The sequence below is a fragment of the Miniopterus natalensis genome, chromosome 16 (genome assembly GCF_054644295.1).
Source record: "Miniopterus natalensis isolate mMinNat1 chromosome 16, mMinNat1.hap1, whole genome shotgun sequence".
Classification (NCBI taxonomy): Eukaryota; Metazoa; Chordata; class Mammalia; order Chiroptera; family Miniopteridae; genus Miniopterus; species Miniopterus natalensis.
The window spans coordinates 41,682,135-41,700,073 of record NC_142096.1 but is presented as its reverse complement, the minus strand read 5'-3'; the positions used below and the strand labels follow the sequence as shown (position 1 = coordinate 41,700,073).

General features: G+C 56.9%; 1 protein-coding gene across 1 annotated transcript in view; it reads left to right on the top strand.

Annotated features, from left to right (window-relative positions):
- Window positions 1-3,669: 3,669 nt before the first annotated feature.
- The window catches only part of KCNK9 (potassium two pore domain channel subfamily K member 9), a 60,045-nt gene continuing 45,775 nt past the window's right edge, over window positions 3,670-17,939 (top strand). Inside the window, exon 1 of the mRNA XM_087825210.1 lies at window positions 3,670-4,330. Coding sequence (XP_087681336.1) covers window positions 3,670-4,330 — 661 coding nt within the window. The remainder of the gene's footprint in view (window positions 4,331-17,939) is intronic.

The window sequence follows — 17,939 nt, the reverse complement described above, 5'->3', positions numbered from 1 at the left end:
GGAGGGTGCCCTGGCCTGCCCATCTGCACCCATGCTCCGCTCCACTCCTCTCCACACCTTGCACTCAAGGCTGGGCTGGAGTTGGTGCTTTCAGAACCACTGGGGAGCCGGGCCTGCATGGCTCAGCAGTTGAGCATTGACTTAGGACCCAGGAGATCATGGTTGGATTCCCACTCAGGGCACATGCCTGGGTTGCAGGCTTGATCCTCAGAAGGGGACATGAAGAAGGCAGCCGATCAATGACTCTCCCATCATTGATGCTTCTATCTCTCTCTCTCTCCCTTCTCTCTGAAATCAATACATAAAATATATATAAAAAAAGAACCACTGGGGCAAAGGGGAAGGTTTGAGGTGCCCCCCCAGAGGCACTGTCACCAGCCTGACCTCTTTCTGGACTGGCATAGCAACCTGCAATACTAGCCAAGCAACTGCTTTGGAGATGAGTGCTGGGGACATGGGGGACGCTGGGGACACAAGGAAGATGAAGGAAGATGAAGGAAGATGTCAGGACAGGCTCTGCTCCAAGGAGCTCACTCTACCTGATAAGACCATGGAAGGAGAGTGCAAGGTGTGGAGAGGAGTGGGGCGGAACATGGGTGCAGATGGACAGGCCAGGGCACCCTCCTCTCCCACTCCCCAGATTCCACTCTGAGGCTTGGCTCCCCTGCCTTGTTTCTCTAGAGTCTGAAGGCTGTATTTCCGAGGGGGAAGAAAAGGGATAACCAGCGTTTGAGGGGTGGTCTGCGGCTCTTCAGGGCACTTGAACTTGTGACCAGAAGGCAGCTGGTCCTTGAAGGAGCCATGGACAGAGCCTGGAGGAGGTTCCAGCTCTGGTTCTAGGTCAGAATTGCCTGAGTCCCTGGGCACACGACTCTCTCCGGTTGGACGCGTTCCCATCTGTAGAACAGCGGTTTGGACTAGTTTATCTCGGAGGGTCCTTCCAGTGTGCACACAAAGCGGTTTCGTTTTCTTGAAAGGCTGTTTGTAAACCCAATAAAAGCGGCTCTCTACGGGGCTTGGCCTGCGCCAGAGGAAGCGTCCCATCCCCCGCTGCGCACCTGCCCGCGGGCCGGCCTGGGCTCCCCTCCCCCAGGTTGGCTCCCAGCGGCCGACCTGTGCGGAGTCCAGTGCCCCCTGGTGGCGCCACGGAGGGCCGGCCGCTTCCTGACGGCCGAGGCTCGACGGCTGTGACTCAGGGGTGGTGCCCCTGCAGGGCTCCCGGGGGCCCGGCTGGGGTTCCGCCGTGGGCCGAGCCGCGGCGCAGTTAATTGCCAGCTGCTGGGAATCCTTGTCGCCCGCTCGCGGTGACTCACCGGGCGGCCAGGCTCATTCGTCAAGCGCCGGGGCCTCGGTTTCCAAAATGAATTCTAGGGAGAGCGCCTGTTGGGGTGGAGCTTTCGCCCCCTCCGTCCCTCCCTCCCCGGTGCTCCAGTAGCCCGCAGACCCCGCGGAGACCCAACAGCCCAGAACAAAGCGCGGGCCTCCTCCCGTGCGGCGGGGGCGCACTCGCGAGTCCCTGAAACGGTGTGGAAAGCCAGGGAGCCTCGTGAGGCATAGGGTCCCCAGACTCGCTTGGCCCAGAGTCCCTGCGGACCGGGAGCCGAGGCACGGCCCGAGCGGGCAACTCGGAGGGGTCAGGGCTTCTGGAGCCCGCGAGCTGCGGGGGTTGGGTTTGACTCCCTGGCCTACTGCGCATCGCCCGTGGCCACCTCTGCCCCGGCTCCTAGCCCGCCGCCGGGGGCGGAGGCTTCCCTCAAATCTCCATCTCCTCCTTGGCTGGGTGCAAGAGAGGTCGCCTGACCCAGAGAAGGGGAGACGGGGGGGGGGGGGGGGGCGGTGTCTTCGCGGCTTCAACCAGCCCATTTCGAGCTTGGAGAGATCAGGCGGCCGGTGGCCAAAGGAAAGCACCTGAAGGGAGATGGAGAAGAGGGCAAAGGAGGCTGAAACAGGAAGGGGGTGAAGCCGGGCGAGGTCTCCCTTTTGGACACAGGAATAAGTGCGCCCCTGCAGGAGCCTCAGTTCCCTTCCCAGGCTGGTCGAGACCCGCGTTGCGCGGCGCGGAGAGCAGGGGGGAGGTGCGGGGTTGCTTCCCGGGTGCACCCTGAGCCCAGCCTCGGGGAATCAAGGAGTGTTTCTTGGAGAAGCCACAGGGAGGGAACAGGAAAGGTGGGGGTGCGGCCCGGACCCCGAGTGGCGGCCAGTGCCATCCGCAGCTCTCTCTGGGGTAACGACTCAGGTAGGCAGGTTCTGGGCCACCCGGCCGGCAACGCTCGGGGGGGCCGAGGTTACTCTTGGGACCTCACTACGCGATGAGGAGGTGCCCACAGCCAGTGACACGCGCCAGCGCCAGGTTGCCGCCCTTGGGGGAACCGCGTTTGCTGCTGCGCTCCCGTTGCCCACGGCCCCCTCGGTTTGTGCTCCCCGCTCTCCACTGGATCCCTCCTCTCTCTTAAGCCGCCTGCCTGCCTTCTCGGGCTGAATTCCCTTTCCTCCCCCAGCGCCGGGTTCCTCAAACTCTCCGCCCCGCGTGGCTGCGCGCTCTCTGGAAGACGGGCTTTCAGGACCCAGGCAGCCGCCTTAATCCTCCCATCCCCCGCCGAAACCTGCCGGTGGCTCCGCCTCCGCTCTCACTCAGGAGACACCTAGTCCCCCGCCCGCCTCCGCCTCCGCCCCCTCCCCGGGCCCCGGCGCCCCCCCCCCCCCCGCCGGGCTCCCTCCGCGCGCACTCCGCGCCGCGCTCGGTCTGCAGCGGGAGCTGCCGCGGCCGCCTCGCCAGCTGGCCGGGGACCAGGCGGGAGGTGGCTCGCCCGGGAGGCTGCGGGGGGCGGGCGGAGGGAAGAGGAGAGGGAGGAAGGCCGGGCTTCCGTGTGGCCCGGCCCCCGCCCCCCGCGGCCCTCCCGCCCGAGCGGGGCTGCCACGCGCGCGCTCACGCACACACATACATACGCACACACACTCGGGCTCCCTCCGGCGCGCACGCACGCAGCGCCCCGGGCAGACCATCGCCGCAGCCGCCTCCCCAGACGCTCGGACGCCGGAGGGCCCCGACCCCGGCGCGGCTCATGCGCCCGCGCCCGCCCTGCAACTCCGCGAGGCCCGCGGGACCCCTCCCGCCGCCGCCGCCGCGCCCGCCGCCCTCGGAGAAGCGGGCTGGACGACCGCCACCGCGACGTCCCCCGGCCGCCCCCGAGGCCGCTCCGCCGCGGGCTCTGCCGCCCGGAGGCCGCGCCCCGCTCCCGCGCCTCGGGGGCTGAGCGGAGCAAACTTCGTGGACCGGCCGACGCCCGGCAGGGACCCCTCCACGTCCCTGCGCGCTCTGGTGGGCCCGGGGCGCTCGGACCTTCGGGCATCGGGCTGCCCCGCCTGCTGCACCTGCTCGGCCCCCTCCCCGCTTGCTGGGGACTCCGGAGACGCCGCCACTTCGAAAACTTTTCCACACCCCCCTCGGGGGGGGGGGGGCGAGGAGGGGTGAAGGAGAAGTAGGTCCCGCCGGGCGCTCGCAAACCTGTGGGCTCCTAGCGGGGCGCCGCCGCCCGGGAGCAGGACCCCGAGGGGCGCGGGCCCCGGCGGCCGCCCTCGGGCGGTGCCCCTGCTCCTGCCCCTGCTTTTCCGGCGGGAGCGGGGGGCGGGGTGCGGAGGGCCGCGCGGTGCCCGGCGGCGCCGCCGTGCATGGCCCTGCGCAGTGGGGCGGGCTGCTTCGGCCGGGTCTGGCGCAGGGTGTCGGGGCTCCCGGACGCCTGGCCCCGGCGCTCGAGCAGCCTCCTCTGCCTGTCCGCCTTCTCGCCCGAGCCCGGGCCCGCGCCGCCCCTGCCCCGCCGGCCGCCTCGCGGTGGCGGCGGCTGTGGCGGCCCCGGCGGAGGGGGGCACCCTCCGCCTCCCCGCCCCCCGCCTCCCCGCTGCTGCTGCTGCTGCCGCCGCCGCTTACAACTTGGAGGCGGCGGCGGCGGCGGAGGAGGCGGCGGCCGAGGCCGCCGGGCGCTGCAGTGGGACGCGCGCGGCTGCGAGCCTGCGGGACATGCCCCCCGCGCCGGCTCCTTGCTGGCGGCCATGAAGAGGCAGAACGTGCGGACTCTGTCCCTCATCATCTGCACCTTCACCTACCTGCTGGTGGGCGCCGCCGTCTTCGACGCCCTGGAGTCGGACCACGAGATGCGCGAGGAGGAGAAACTCAAAGCCGAGGAGACCCGGATCAGGGGGAAGTACAACATCAGCAGCGAGGACTACCGGCAGCTGGAGCTGGTCATCCTGCAGTCGGAGCCGCACCGCGCCGGCGTCCAGTGGAAATTCGCCGGCTCCTTCTACTTTGCCATCACGGTCATCACCACCATAGGTAAGGGCCGGGCGCGCCGCCGCCGGGCTCCCCGCGCCCGGGAGCAGTCCGGGGAGGCGGCCGAGCGCGCGGCGCAGGGCTGGGTGCGGGGCGCCGAGGCTTCGGCGCAGCCTGTCTCCGGGGCTCCTCCCGCAGCGCCCCCTCCTCCCTCGCGAGCACCCTCCTCTCCTGCGCCTCTGCGCCTCACTCCTGCAGGACCCCACCCGGCTCTGCTCCGCGCTGGCGTCTGGGCCGCGCGTGCGAGCCCCCGCGAGCGTGCCGGCTCCCGGAGGGCGGAGGCGCCACTTTTGCAAAGAGAGTGGAGCGCTAAGAATAATCCCACGGCAGACACCCACCCACCCACCGCCCCGGCGCGGCTGGGCTGCGCAGGGTTCCAAGCCTTACACTTACTACCGCTCCGGGAGTTGGAGAGGGCTGGCCTGCCACCCGCGGCGTGGAGAGGGACTCAGGTGGCAAGGGACTGCTCCTGGAGTGTGGGAGGCACTGACCCTCGCCAGCCTTCAGCGCCCCTGAGCCCAGGTTCCAGCTCAGGGAACCTGGCTGGCGCCTCTTCTTCGAATTCTGCAGCAGGTCGTGCCAGGCCCGGGGAAGAGAGTTTGCTGTCTGGTGATTGGAGAGGGGTGGCAGCCGGGTGACCTGTGCTAGGAGCAAGAACGAGGGCCAGGGTCAGGTCCTGACCTGCCCACCCCCAGGCTGTAACAGTGGGCAAGAGAAGCCTTAGTATTGCCTGGAGAAGTTCAGCCCCAGTTTGGGGAGAGAGTCCAGTTGGTACACCCTGGGGACTCCTGTGGGTTCCTCCCACCAGGGTGCTGTGCACTGAGGTTCTCTGGTGGGTGCAGAGGGCGGCACCCCCACTGAGGCCTGGCCTTTCTGTGAACTCACAGGCGTTACACTTTGAAAGAGATCTTTGGAGCCCAAGTAGCTCACTTCATCCCGGAGGATGTGGGGTGCCCTCCACTGCAGGAGGCAGGTGGTGTTTCTGTGATCTGCAACTTGTCCCAGCGCACCCTGTCCCTCCACAGTCATCTCCTTGGTCCTGTCAGGGCCACGGTATTGGCTTGGGGTGGTCCCCTTCCTGTTCCCCTCCAGTCCTTTCTGCCCCCTGCTCTGAGAAGAGGCCTCCTCCTCTGTTTTCCCCTTGGTGTCTGTCGTTGTCTGGGAAGCTCTGCGTGCTGAGAGAACAGCGTCTCTCTGTGCCATATGCAACAGGAAGTCCCAGCACAGGACGGCCTGTCTTTCCTTCTTGGTTGAAAAGACTTTTTAAGACAGTCATCTTGTTTGAAATGTTTAATTCATTGCTGCAGGATTTTATGTCTTTGGAAGGAAACTGTCCTTCTGTCGTCTCCTTAACCAGATTTACTCCCGTTTGCTCCACACCCTTGGCTGTGGCCAAAATCCAGAAAAGTCTTCTTTCCCACTGTGTGCTTCCAGTGTCTGAAAGGACCGGTCAGTCATCACTGTCCTTTCTGTCTTTAAACTCCCAGCCTGAGCTGTGGCTGGAACATGCAGATGCGCAGGCGATGATCCTGGGGGTCAGGCCTGTTCGCTGGAGGGCCAGAGAACAAGAAAGATGCCTCCAAAACTGACCGCCCTGGGGAGGGAAAAAGCCATCCTTCTCTAGTCTTTAGTGATAAGATGGGAAGTCTGGCTGCGTTTGGCCGGTCCCAGGAGTTGAACTACATTAGGAGAGGACTGGAGTTAAAATCAAACCCAGAGGTGTTCTAGTGTGCCTGAAAAAAGGAATTGTTAGACTGATAAAGTTCGTATGGAGGTGTGTTTATTGATTCTGATCTTCAGTTGTGGGCATATGCTTCTAATGGTTGCAGCTCCAAAGAGAAGCCATCAGGAGAGTGTGGCCAAACTGAGGTGTTATCTTAGCCAGGGGTGTGGGTGCCACAGGGCCTTCTGATAACTGTGCTGGTTTTTCTCACTTCCTTTATTGAGTGGTCAGCTGATTTTCCAGAAAGAAAAGTTGGAATAATTTGTAAGGATGGGAAGAAAAGACTGTCCTTGCTCAGCTGCCCTGGAGGGGGGGGGAGGGGGGTGAAGACACTGAGCTTGGACCAAAGTCCAGAAACCCTAGAAAAGCATGAGGTGGTGGTTTCCCAACCCCCAGGCTCAGTTTCCCTACTCGTAGGAGGGCCATTGCACAGTAGCCACCCGCCAGGTTGACTGAAGGGCTGGTGGGAACCCTGGTACATGCAGACACTGAGCCATAGGAGCGCTTAGTAGGTACGTACCCTGTTCTGTGCCATAGCCTGTGTCTCATGCTCTCTGCCCTAGGAATCTCTTTAGCAGAAGCCCTCCAATTTATAGGAAACAAAGCGCCTTTCTAGTTAATTCTGTTTGTTTTCATCTTTTTTAATATAAATGCAAATGAAGGTGCTCCTAGGCCTAGAACAAAACCCAGCCCCCAAGCCAGGCCCTCCAAGGAATTGTCTCCTATTGGACAGTGATATTAATGAGTCAGGTTAACCTTGATGGGCGTTGCTGTTGCTAATCTAACCTTAAGCGATGTCTGGAGTGTGCTTCAACTTTGAGCTCCAGTCTCCAGGCGCGGCAGGAACCACGGGCACTCCCGTCTGCTAATGAACCTGCTTCTAAGAGGCAGCTAGTAGCTCACTCTGGGAAACAGATTTTAAACACATATATAATTACCTCACGTTGGGTCTGTGGCCGTGCCTACCTGAAAGGTTCTGAAGGGATATAACCCTGAATGCCCCCCAGCTCTCTGGGGAGCCCTGGACACAGCCACCATGGTCAGAAAGAGGCGCGAGTAGAGGTCCAGAGGGCTCTGAGAGGGTGGGTTCCGCTCCATTGTGAAAACAGCTCTGGCCCCCACTGCTCCCCACGTACTTCTTTGATGTCTGTACCACTCGCAGCCAGTTCCCGGAGATTATGTTGTTGAGTTCTGAAGTTGGCAAGCCCTAGACCTTTGAGACTCTGCCGTGTTAAAGGTGGAAAGCCCTTCTGTTAGTCCCTTTTCTCGCTCATGTGCTCAGCAGGACAGTTGGAAGTGTCCCACCCCTGCCCCAGGCTGGCGGTGGGTGTGGTGGATGCCACGTGCTGGCCGGGGCCTGGCCAGGGCTGTGGAGTGCTTGGCTTAATTTCTCTACCTGGGGCTAAGGCCTGGGTGCACGAGGGACCCCAGCAAACTTGTAACTTCCCTACAGGAGGCGCTTGAGGCCAAAATAGAGTCCCACGGTCAACGTCCACTCATGACAATAGAGCAGGAATCTTCACAACACTTCTTTTTTGGATCTAACATGCGACCAAAGTTGTGACCACCTTCAGGGTCGTCGAAGAGGAAACCACATTTAGAATTCAGGTCTCACCTGCAGGGACCAGCAGGGCGAGTTACAACCTGCCCTTGGAAGGGAAGGAGGGAAGGGAGGTGGAGGAGCTGGGAAGCTTATATCTGGGTTGTTTCCCAGACCCTTTGGGCCCATCTGAAGCCAGGGGCCTGCTGCAGGAACTGAGGGGACTGGCTTAGGGGCCAGGCTCTGCTGGCTGGGGTGGATTCCACTCTGAGAAAAGGACTTGGGGCTCCTGTGGTTTCCCTGATCGGGTTCTGCACCTGCTCAAATCCAGCCTTTCCAGGGACACCTCCCTTACCTGGTGCGCACACAGAGCCTTGAGCAGGGTTTTCAGTTTTCCCGGCACTCTTGGGTGGATCTTTCCAAACATGGTTTACATGCTCGCTGCGTGCCTACCCCTGCCTTGCCTGTGCTGCGTGTGAGGCTCTGGGGACAGTCTAGATGACAAGATAAGGCCTGGCCTTAAGGCAGGGGGGGAGCTGGAAACCCAAGCACTTGGTTGCCGTCCAACGTGAAGGGCAGGGACAGCTAGACCCAGTTAACCCCTCCTGTGCTGCCCCCACAGATGGTCCTCGCCCTCCAGGAAGCCTTACTGGCTCTCCCCTAGGCCACCTCCTTGGGCTGTGCCCCCCACTCTCCCTGCCTCCCTCAGTCCCAGAATTGCTGATAGCAAGCTGGGTCTCTCCTCTCTGCACCTGCTGGGCCAGTACACTTATACTCACGGCCCTCGCTCCTCCTGGAGGCTGGAGGGGGTACTGGCCCGGTTTACGGGGGGGAAACTGAGGTGCAGAGAAGGCAGCGGGTCTTGAACTTCGTTTGCAGTCAGGATCTCCTCACAGCAGGCGCCTGTGCACACATCCATCCTCCACGCAGTCACCCCCTCACTCCTCGGAGCACCCACTGGGTCCCCTGTTCCCCGGCTCTTTCATCGCTCCGTTCAGCGGTTTTTAGCCAGCTTCTTCCACGTGCTCGGGTGAGGCTCGTGGTGCTGGGAGGGGCACAGTGTTCCTAGTACTGTCCTCGTGCCTCAGTGGTGGCATCTCCAAGATGCTCCAGCCGTGCCTCCTTCCTGCCAAATGGTCAGCAGATCCAATCACGTTGTATTTTAAACAGTTTCAATGAACCGTAATGTTCACACAGAAAGTGCACATCATCATCAGTGTATTGGTCGATGATTCTTGAAAATAAGCCATGTAACCAGCACTCAGATCAAGAAACAGAACAGGACCAGCAGCCCAGGACCTCCCTCATCAGTCAGCTGCTTCTTGAATGTCTCTAGGGACAGGGAGCTCATTACTTCACATGTGATGAAGTGGTGTGTGCTTAGATGAATGTTGAGGTTATTGTGTGAGGTTCTGATCTGGTGGGTTACCATGTGGGAAAGAGGTGTGTGTTGGGGGAGCCTTCTCTTAAAGGGGTGGCCATTCTCTCTGACAGTCACCCGAGGAAGAGACAGAGGATCTCCCTTTAGAAACTGGAAATGGGGGCCAGGCCTGGGAGAGGAGATGGAACTTAGCATACCGATTAGTAGGTGAGTCGGCAGTGGGGAGGCTGTGTTGAGGTGTTCCAGGGAATGATTGGTGTGGGGATCCAGGACAGATAGGCTGCCAGCCCTGGGGACCTGCCTCTCTGAATCAGAGAGAGGACCCCGGAGACCCAGGTGGGAAGAATGCAATGCCTGGTGTCAGCCGAGCCCGGGAATCAGGAGGCAAGGACCTGAGAAAGGAGGGGCAGTGGGCACTCTTGAGAGAGTCCCACTGGCAGAGGAATTTTGAGATGTGAGAATATGGGTGAGGGTCTCCCCTCTGCCCGGTGGACCACCCTTCTCCATACCTGCCTTGGGGTGGGGTGTCTGATGTTCATTTTCTTAAGGGATTTTGTTTGAGGGTCCCTTTATCTGCCTCTCCCAACTCTGTAGAAAGCTTTCCCTGTGAGCTGAGGGTGCCCATCCTGAACTTTACAATCCCTCAGAGGAAGGGCTGAGTGGCGCGCAGCTCACCTGCTGTCCCGAACAGTCTTTAGGAAGTTGGAGACAGCCCAGGCCCTGGGTTTCTTCCGACCACGTCCTTCGTAAGCCTCGTCTCTCCTCGGAGGGATTTTGGTCTGTGCGTGTCCTCTCCACGTCCCGTCTGACCGCGCAGGGAGAACCTTACCTCGGCTCCCAGCCTACACTCCTGTGAGTGCCCCGCTGGTGTCCAGCTTCTCTGAGCCGCCTCCTTGCTGCAGCCCTGGGTCCTGAGCGGCTAGTTCCTGCAGCCACTGTGGGGTGCTCCTGAGTGGGGGGCCTCTGTCTGTCTCGATTGGTGGGAACCTGAGCACAGGTCCTGCAGTTGATCTCTGAGCACAAAACAGTTATGTGTGGTGGACGCAGAGAAGAAGGGATGGTGGCTGGTGGGAAAATTTGCAGTGGGGGAAGGTGAGAAAATTCAGGAGCTTCTGTGAACACGGCCCGGCTTGTTGGGGTCTTTGTGAGCAAATCTCAGCCTCTGGGCCTGGGGAAGCGGAGGTTCCTGAGCTGACCACAGTTTGTGGGCCTCGGCACCTCCCCCACGCCTGCTCCATCCTGGGGTTGGCCAGACCCCGAGTGATGACTGAGCCGCCTGGGGCACAGCTGCTTGTTAGGTGGTGCTGCCCAGTAGGGAGTGGGGGGGGGGCGCCCTGAGCTGTCCTCACCCACACCATGCCCTGGAAGGAGCAGTGGGTGGCCATGGGTGAAGGGTCGGGTCAGGCTAGAGGAGGGTGAACTATGGCTGGTGTAGGGTGCTGGGGGTGGAGATAATGTTGGTGAGAGAGGGACACTGGGCCAGGCATCTGGAGAGCGGAGGTGGTGGGTCCAGGCCCTACCGCTGGCCTCTGGCTTGTGAACCCAGGGGCTCAGGGGAGCAGGCAAATTGTAGGGTCCCACAGCCCCTGGCAGGACTGCTTACATCTGGGGCCTGGCTTGTACTGGAGACCTGATTCTAGGTGCGTCCCTTAAGCCTTGGTTTCCTCATCTGTGGAATGAAGATGTGGGCATCGTGAGACCAGAGACTGCCTGTGAATGGCCTCCTCGCCCTGTGCCCAGCCTCTTGTTGTGACGACCGCGGGAGGGTGGATACCCTGTGTGCTCCATGGGCTCCTGGGGAAGTGGGGAAGTTATCATTGGAGCTCCCCAGCTCAGCTCTCCTGCCCCCACTCTGGAGGATGTCCTATCCCTGCCTCTCCCCAGCCTCCATCCCTCCAACACCCCTCCGGGGTCTCTGGGCCCTGACCCTGGTGAGGGGCTGTCCGGGGCCGCTCTGTGCTTAGGAAGCACCTCGGAGATGGGACAGTTCCGCCATCCAGGAGGAGGGTGCTGTCAGGGTGGGATGCCAGGCTGGGGCTTTTGGGGCCACAGGGCCCAAGCCTGGGTGTTAGATTTCCTCAACCTGGTCCTGTGGGGAAAATATGGTTTCCCAGGTGCCACCCTACACTCTGCCACCATGGCGATGTTTCTGAGGCCCACACCACCATCTTTTCCTGCCATTTATGCCTGGGGGACCCCATGCCCTCTCGGGCTCATGCCAGGTCCTCAGGCCGCAACCATGGTTGACCCTGCATCTGTCACTGTGTCTGTCTGCTCAGGTCTGAGCTCACACCTGCTCCCCACCTCCAGTCGCTCTTTCCTCTTCCCCCGTGTCGTCACCCCTGCAGCAAAGGGACTTGTCCCAGCCTGCCAGTCATCTCCATCTGACGCACTTCTTTCATGGCACCCAGTTTTGTGTTTGGGCTTTGGTCTCCCCAGGAGACACCTGAGTCCCCAGTGCTGGGCACTCACTAGTCTCAGGCTCCCCAGAGCCCGGCAGGCTCGGGCTGCGTAGGACATGCCTGCTGGAGGCCAAGGCACACTCCTGGTGCCCGAGAGCAGGAGGCCTTTGAATTCCATGGTTCAGGTGACATCTCTCCATTCAGTGGGGCCTCAGGGCCACTGGGCAGGCGCTGGATACAGGATCCAGCCTTTTGAACTTGAGCTGTTGGTTTTAAGGGAAGGTGGCAGGTTAGGGACCCATCTTGCCAAAGAGGAAGCTTGTCACTCCCACAGCTTAGACCCGTGATCTCGATCCCCAAGGCCACCACCACTGTGACAGGCCCTTGCGAGTCTGTGGCACCTGGAAGGAAGAGATACCCACCTGTGAAATGACCCTCAGCTGTCACTGGCCCTGCTAGATGTGTGAGTGCAACCTGTTCAGGAAGTGAGAGGCCACCGAGCAGACAGCGTCACCAGCCTTCACCTGGGCCGAGGGACAGAGGACCTCACATATTCATGGTGTGTTGTCATGGCACCCAGCCCTCCACCCCGATGCACCCTGGTCCTCTGGCCCTATGCCCCACCCTCCTCTGTTCACCTCTCTCCCACACACCCTGCAACACCACTGGTTTGGCAGGTCCAAGTGGGGACCTTGCCAGTGCTGTTCCCTCCGCCCAGCCTGGAACAGTGTGTTCACAAGGCACCGAGGCCATCCTTGTGTCTGTCCCCTGGATACTGGTCAGTAGGTGACATTTGGTGCCTGGGCTGTACTAAGTTGGCTTACACAAACGCTCCTTGAAGGCCGGGACTACGCCTTTTATCCCAGGGTCCCTAGCACTTGGCAGGAACTGCGCCCTAGCAGGTGTTTGTTTACTGACTGTCCGATGGACTATCAGGAACAAGAAGACACTACCCAGGGACCGACTGGGAAGGTAAGTTCATGAAGCATGCGGCAGTGGTGTCTTTGAGTCCTCTTGGCCCTCGTGGGTGACGTGGAGGGTAGGCTAGGGTAGGCACAGCACTGGGTGCTGTGAGTTTTAGGGGCATGAGGCCTGCTCAGGAAGCTGTCCACACGGGGTGGCTGCAGCTCTGCGGTGGTCTGGGCTGTGCAGAGTCGGTCCCTGGGCCCCCAGAATTGTTTGGTGTGCATACTTGCCCCTCTTGCTGGCCCTTCCCACATCTTCGCGCCCCATGGTCTTTGCACACAGAAGGGCTTGGTGAGGCTCTGCTGGTGACTCTTGGAGCTTCTGTGGGTGCTTCCGTGGTGCCCACTGGTAGTGGTCCAGTCTCCATGGGCAAGAGCCCAGGATTGCTTGGTAAGCAGCCACAGGTACAGGAGCCTTGGGGGAGGTGACTGTTGCTGTGGCTTTCAGTCTCCATCACAGTGTGGATGGGAAATGAGAGCTCAAGTGGGACTGAGGCCAGGTTGTTCAGGTGGGGCTCGGTGAACTGTTCAGGTGGGATTGGGGTGAGCTGCTCCAGGTAGGATTGGGGTGTGTTGCTCAGGTGGGGCAGGTTAAGCTTGCTTTGGTGGATGGGATGAGCTCAGTGGAGTTGGGGAGACCTGTGGGTGACACTTGGCTTGCACTCCTGAAGCAGAGGCTCTGGGCGGCATTGTGTTGGGGTAGAGGGGAGCCTAGGGTGCGTGGTCCCTGCTCCAGCTGACTGTGAGGCCCCCAGAGCATCTGGAGGCAGCGCTGTGCCTCACGGTCACACCTGTGTGTTGAGGTCTTCATATCCTTTGGACTCTGTGTGGGAAGTGACTGCTGGGGATGCAGGCTTCTGACCACCAGTCTTGTCTGGGCCCCAGGAAAGGGCCTGGCCCAGGGATGCTGCGGGACTGGGGAAATGTTCTTGCCTAGTCCGGTCACAGTGAGCAGCCTGTCAACATGAATACTGTTTCTGGGGCAATAACAGCCTCTTCGATAGCACCCCGAGTGCTGAGGAATGCTTGCAGCTGGCAAAATAGGTCTAACACCCACTTGGGACTGTGTTCAGGCCAGAGGGACCCAAACACCGATGAAGTGGATGCCAGCGTGTGTTGATCCACAAAGTAGCTCTCCCATCACTGAAACAGGGAAGCCGTAAGCAGGGGTGGAGAACATTTATAGAGGGGACAAGAGTGTGGTCCCATGATCACATACAGTAAAGGCTTTAGTTTTTCACTTTCACATTCTCCTCGTTGCCCAGAAGTGCTCCTGTTTTTATCATCATTTTATCAGAACCAACCTGTTAGGGATTGTGTTCAGCTGCCTATGGCAGAGAACCCAGTTAAAAGTGACTTGACCAAATACTAGTTTTATCTTTGGGATAAGAGTCCTGGGGCAGGCAGATGGGCTGACAGGCGGCTCCTAAATGCCTTTGGAGACTCAGGCTCCTTTCTTTCTGCTCAGCCATATTAGCTTGGCCTTTGTCCTCAGGATGGTGCCTCAAGGTCCCAAGGTGGCTGCTTCACCTCCGGCATCACCTCTGGCATCCTTCCTGATGGGAAGAAGAGGAAGAACAACAGACAAAGGCATGTGCCAGCTGAGCCTGCTCCTTTCTAAAGAGCTTTCCTGGAAAGCCCCTTCTAGGGCTCCTGTTTACATCCCATTGGCCAGGACTGTGTCTCATGGTTGACCCTAGCTGCAAGAGAGTTTGGAAAATGAGGCATGTTGCTTCTCCAACCAAACTGGAGTTCTGACAGTGAGGAAGGAGTGTGGGTATTGGTAGGCACCCACAAACAATACCTAGTGTTTCTGCAGTCCTCAGAGAAATGTATTTTAACAGATGTATATCCACTAAATGAACATATTATTATCTACTTAACAGTTCCTTTATTTATAGAGATTTTAAAGTATTCCCTCCCCTTTTTTGCCAATTATAGATAGTTGAGCCTCTTTATTGGACTTCTGTGTGTATAGATTCTGCTGGGTTTTCTTCAGCAACTCTCAGCAACGTTGAAAATGTTTTTGATCTTACTTTTTCAGAACATTTTCTTAGCACTCAGGATAGGAAGGCTGGTGCCCACAGCCATGGAAATTCACTCTTATCCCTGACACTTCTAGTGCAAGGGGTGTGTGGGTACAGTTGTAGACACCCGGCATCCACAACTTCCTGGACAGTATGGAACCAGGAGGGATGGGAGCCCATGGGTCTTGGTCTAGCTCCAGGGATGGAGAGGTTTCACTTGGTCAGTCTGGTCCAGCCAATTGGCTGTGGTCATTGGAATGCTGAACTGGGAAGCAGCCCCAGTGGGGAGGAGTGCCACATATGATTGATTAATCATGTCTGCCATGGTTATACAACAGGAAGAGTGCTGTGTATGATTGATTGGTCATGTCTGCCATGGGTATAGAACAGACAGTGGTAGCACGCTTGCCACATACTTGCCCACCCTGGGCGAGTGAAAGAGAGAATGTCAGAGGTGGAAGGCTTTTCTGTCAATGTGCCAGAGTGATGTCATCATGAATAGTTCTATGGATATTGCTTATTTATTGTCTTTTGCAAGGCAGATTCCTATCTACTACCATCTTTCATCCATGTAGTAACCCTGTGAAATAGGCAGGGTCAGGGATTAACCCTGTTATACTGATGAGGCTCAGAGAGGTCTGGTGACTTGCTCAGGATTGCACAGTGGAGTTGAGACTTGAACCCAAGCCTTCTGCCCTCAAATTTAATGTTCTGTCCATTACACCTGCAGCCTCTCCCTGTCCTGACCCAGAGGCCATTTACCTGCCTGGGGTTGGAGACAGGGTGCATCAGCCTCAGTGATTGTTGTCTGATAGTCAAGAGGACTCAGAGGTCATCTGGTTTTATGCTGTTAGGATGATGGCATCATTGCTTGCTCCGCCAGTGACAGAGTGCTCATTACCTCACTAAATTAGTAGGGAAAAGCAGATGTGGAATCAATGTTAAGACAGAAGACAAAAGGTCTCTCATCTGCTTCTCTTGGTCCAGGACAAGTCATCCTCTGTTCTCTTACCACAACAACAGAGCTATCATTTCTGGAGTGCCTCTGGCTTCAGTTTTTACAGACACTATCTCAATTAACATCATCCTCTCAGTCACTTTCAGATAGCTATTTTCATGTGTTCCCATTTTACAGAGGACATAGGAAGTCAGAGAGGTTAAGCAGTTTGCCCAAGGTCACACAGCTGCATAGTGACAGAGCCAGGAGTTATACCAGGCAGTCTAACTTCAGAGTTTGTGCTTGTAACTGTATTGTCACATACTGATTCTTTCGACCTTCTGTATCAGTTAGCTAGTGAAATCACCCACAAACATACAGGCTTCAAACAACCATTTATTATGGCGTACAGCCTGTGGCTCAGCTGGGCTTGGCTGCTTCAGATGGCTCAGCTGGGCGACTTTTTCTCCCTGCTGGTTTGCAGGTTGCCTGGGCCAGCTCTGTTCCAAACCGCTGCATGTTTTCCTCTTGGTAAAGGCAGAGACACAAAAGGACCGGGAAAGCAAGTAGGGTGTCTTATGTCAACACCCCACTGTCATGCTGTATTTCATCCACGTGCCATTGGCTGAAGCAAGTCACATGACCAAAGCCAGAGTCAAGGGGCAGGAAATGCACCCGCCCCTGATGAGGCCAAGGCAATGGTACTGTCTACTCATCTTGCCACTGACCAAGAGCTTGTCCACTCTCTTGCCAAGCTCCTCCTGCTCTCCGCAATTAGCTGCCTGGTGCAGTGTTGAGAGCAGAGCTTTAGGCTCTTCTGGGTTCAAGTGTTGTGCATGCCATAGCTGTTTTCTCATTTGTAAAACGGCACCATCTACCTCTGTATTAGTCAGCTGAGGCTGTGTAACAAAGCACCACAACCTGGATGGCTTAAGCAACAGCACTTTGTTTTCTCACAATTCTGAGACTAGAAGCCCCAGATCCAGGTGTCTGCAGGGTGGTTCCTTCTGAGGCCTCTCTCCTAGGCGTGTAGACAGCCGTCTTCAGCCGGTGCCCTCACATGGCCCTTCTCTGTGTGTTTGTGTCTTAATTGCTTCTTCTTATAAGGACACCAGTCATATGGGATTAGGGCCCACCCCAGGGGCCCTAATTTAAAGACTCCATCTCCAAATATGCTCACATTCTGAGGTGGTAGGGGTTAGGAATTTGGGGGGGGGGATGACAACTCAGCCCATGACACCCTCCTAGGGCTGCTGTGAACATTTAATGAGAAAATGGAAATGAAAGCACTTAGTCTAGGGCTTGTCACATAGAAGTCACTCAGCAAATGTTGGTTGTCTGTTGGGCCATGTGTATGAGTGTGAGTTTATTGCATTATGGCCAAGGAGTTTTTGTTGCTCTAATATGCTAATTATTCTATCGTTATTCTCAAACTCTGGTTATATGTTGGGTCAAAAGCCTGCCATGGTGGTTTGGATTCAGCCCAGGGTGTGTAATGGAGACCTCAGATCCCTGCAGCTTACTGTCTGGGAATGGTGGCCAAACTTCTTCACTGGTTTCAGCCTCAGTGTCCCCATTTGTAGACTGTGGGTGACCCTGCCTTCTTCAGCATATTTTGGGGTGTATGAAGTTACCATGCTTCTTTTAAACTTCTTCTTAATTGTTTTTTTTCAACAGATAGCATGCAGTACCCCTGAATTTAAATACACACATATTTATGTTAAGTTTTTGGTGTGATTATTTTACTATGGTTACATATAATAAATGAGTTCTTATATTTTAGAGCGATATACTAAAACATTTAGAGATGAGATGAAATCATCCGAATTGCAGGGAATGTGGGTGGAGGTTTAGAAGAAAGAAGATTAGCCATGGGTTGTTAATTATTGAAGCTTAATTATTTGTATTTGGGGTCTGTTATACTTTTCTTTCTACCTAAGTATATATTTGAAAATTTGCACAGTAGAAAGTTAAGAAAACCAAACAAAATTAAGTAGAAGTGGAAGTCTCCTGGTCCCACCCCTGAGCCCCACTTCTGGGAGGTAATAGCTGCCAGCAGGTTGCTGTGCAGAAGGGGATGAGACATTTGGCCCCATGTAGGCTCTGGCCTGCTCATAAGTTTTTTTGGCCCTTCCAATGCTTGAAAATATTTGGAATTAGTTTCCAAATATGGGTCTTTAAAAAGAGTCAGCTCTTAATTTTATTATATTAGGTTATCTAACTTACAGATTTTGCTTTTGTATCTTATAGTTGGGGTGTGTGTGATTCACGTATATTTTACTTCCTTTAGGTTTTTTCATACGTTAAGTCACTGATGTATGAAAGCTCTTATAAAACAAACTTTCTATTTTTAAATAAATGTGTGAAAGGCTATACATATTCCTTCGTCTGCAACCCATAGGTCTGTCATTATCACTTATTTCTAAATACTTTGTAAGTGAATTAATTTTTTCTTTAATACAAGAGTTATTTCAAGTGTGCATTTTTAAATTATACAATTATACATGTGCACATGTACATATACGTGTACATAAAAACACACACACCTTTGTTAGCACAGTGATTAGGAGCATACACTTTAGATCCTGACTACCTGGATATTATCCTGTCTTGCTGTTTAGCGACTGTGTGACCATG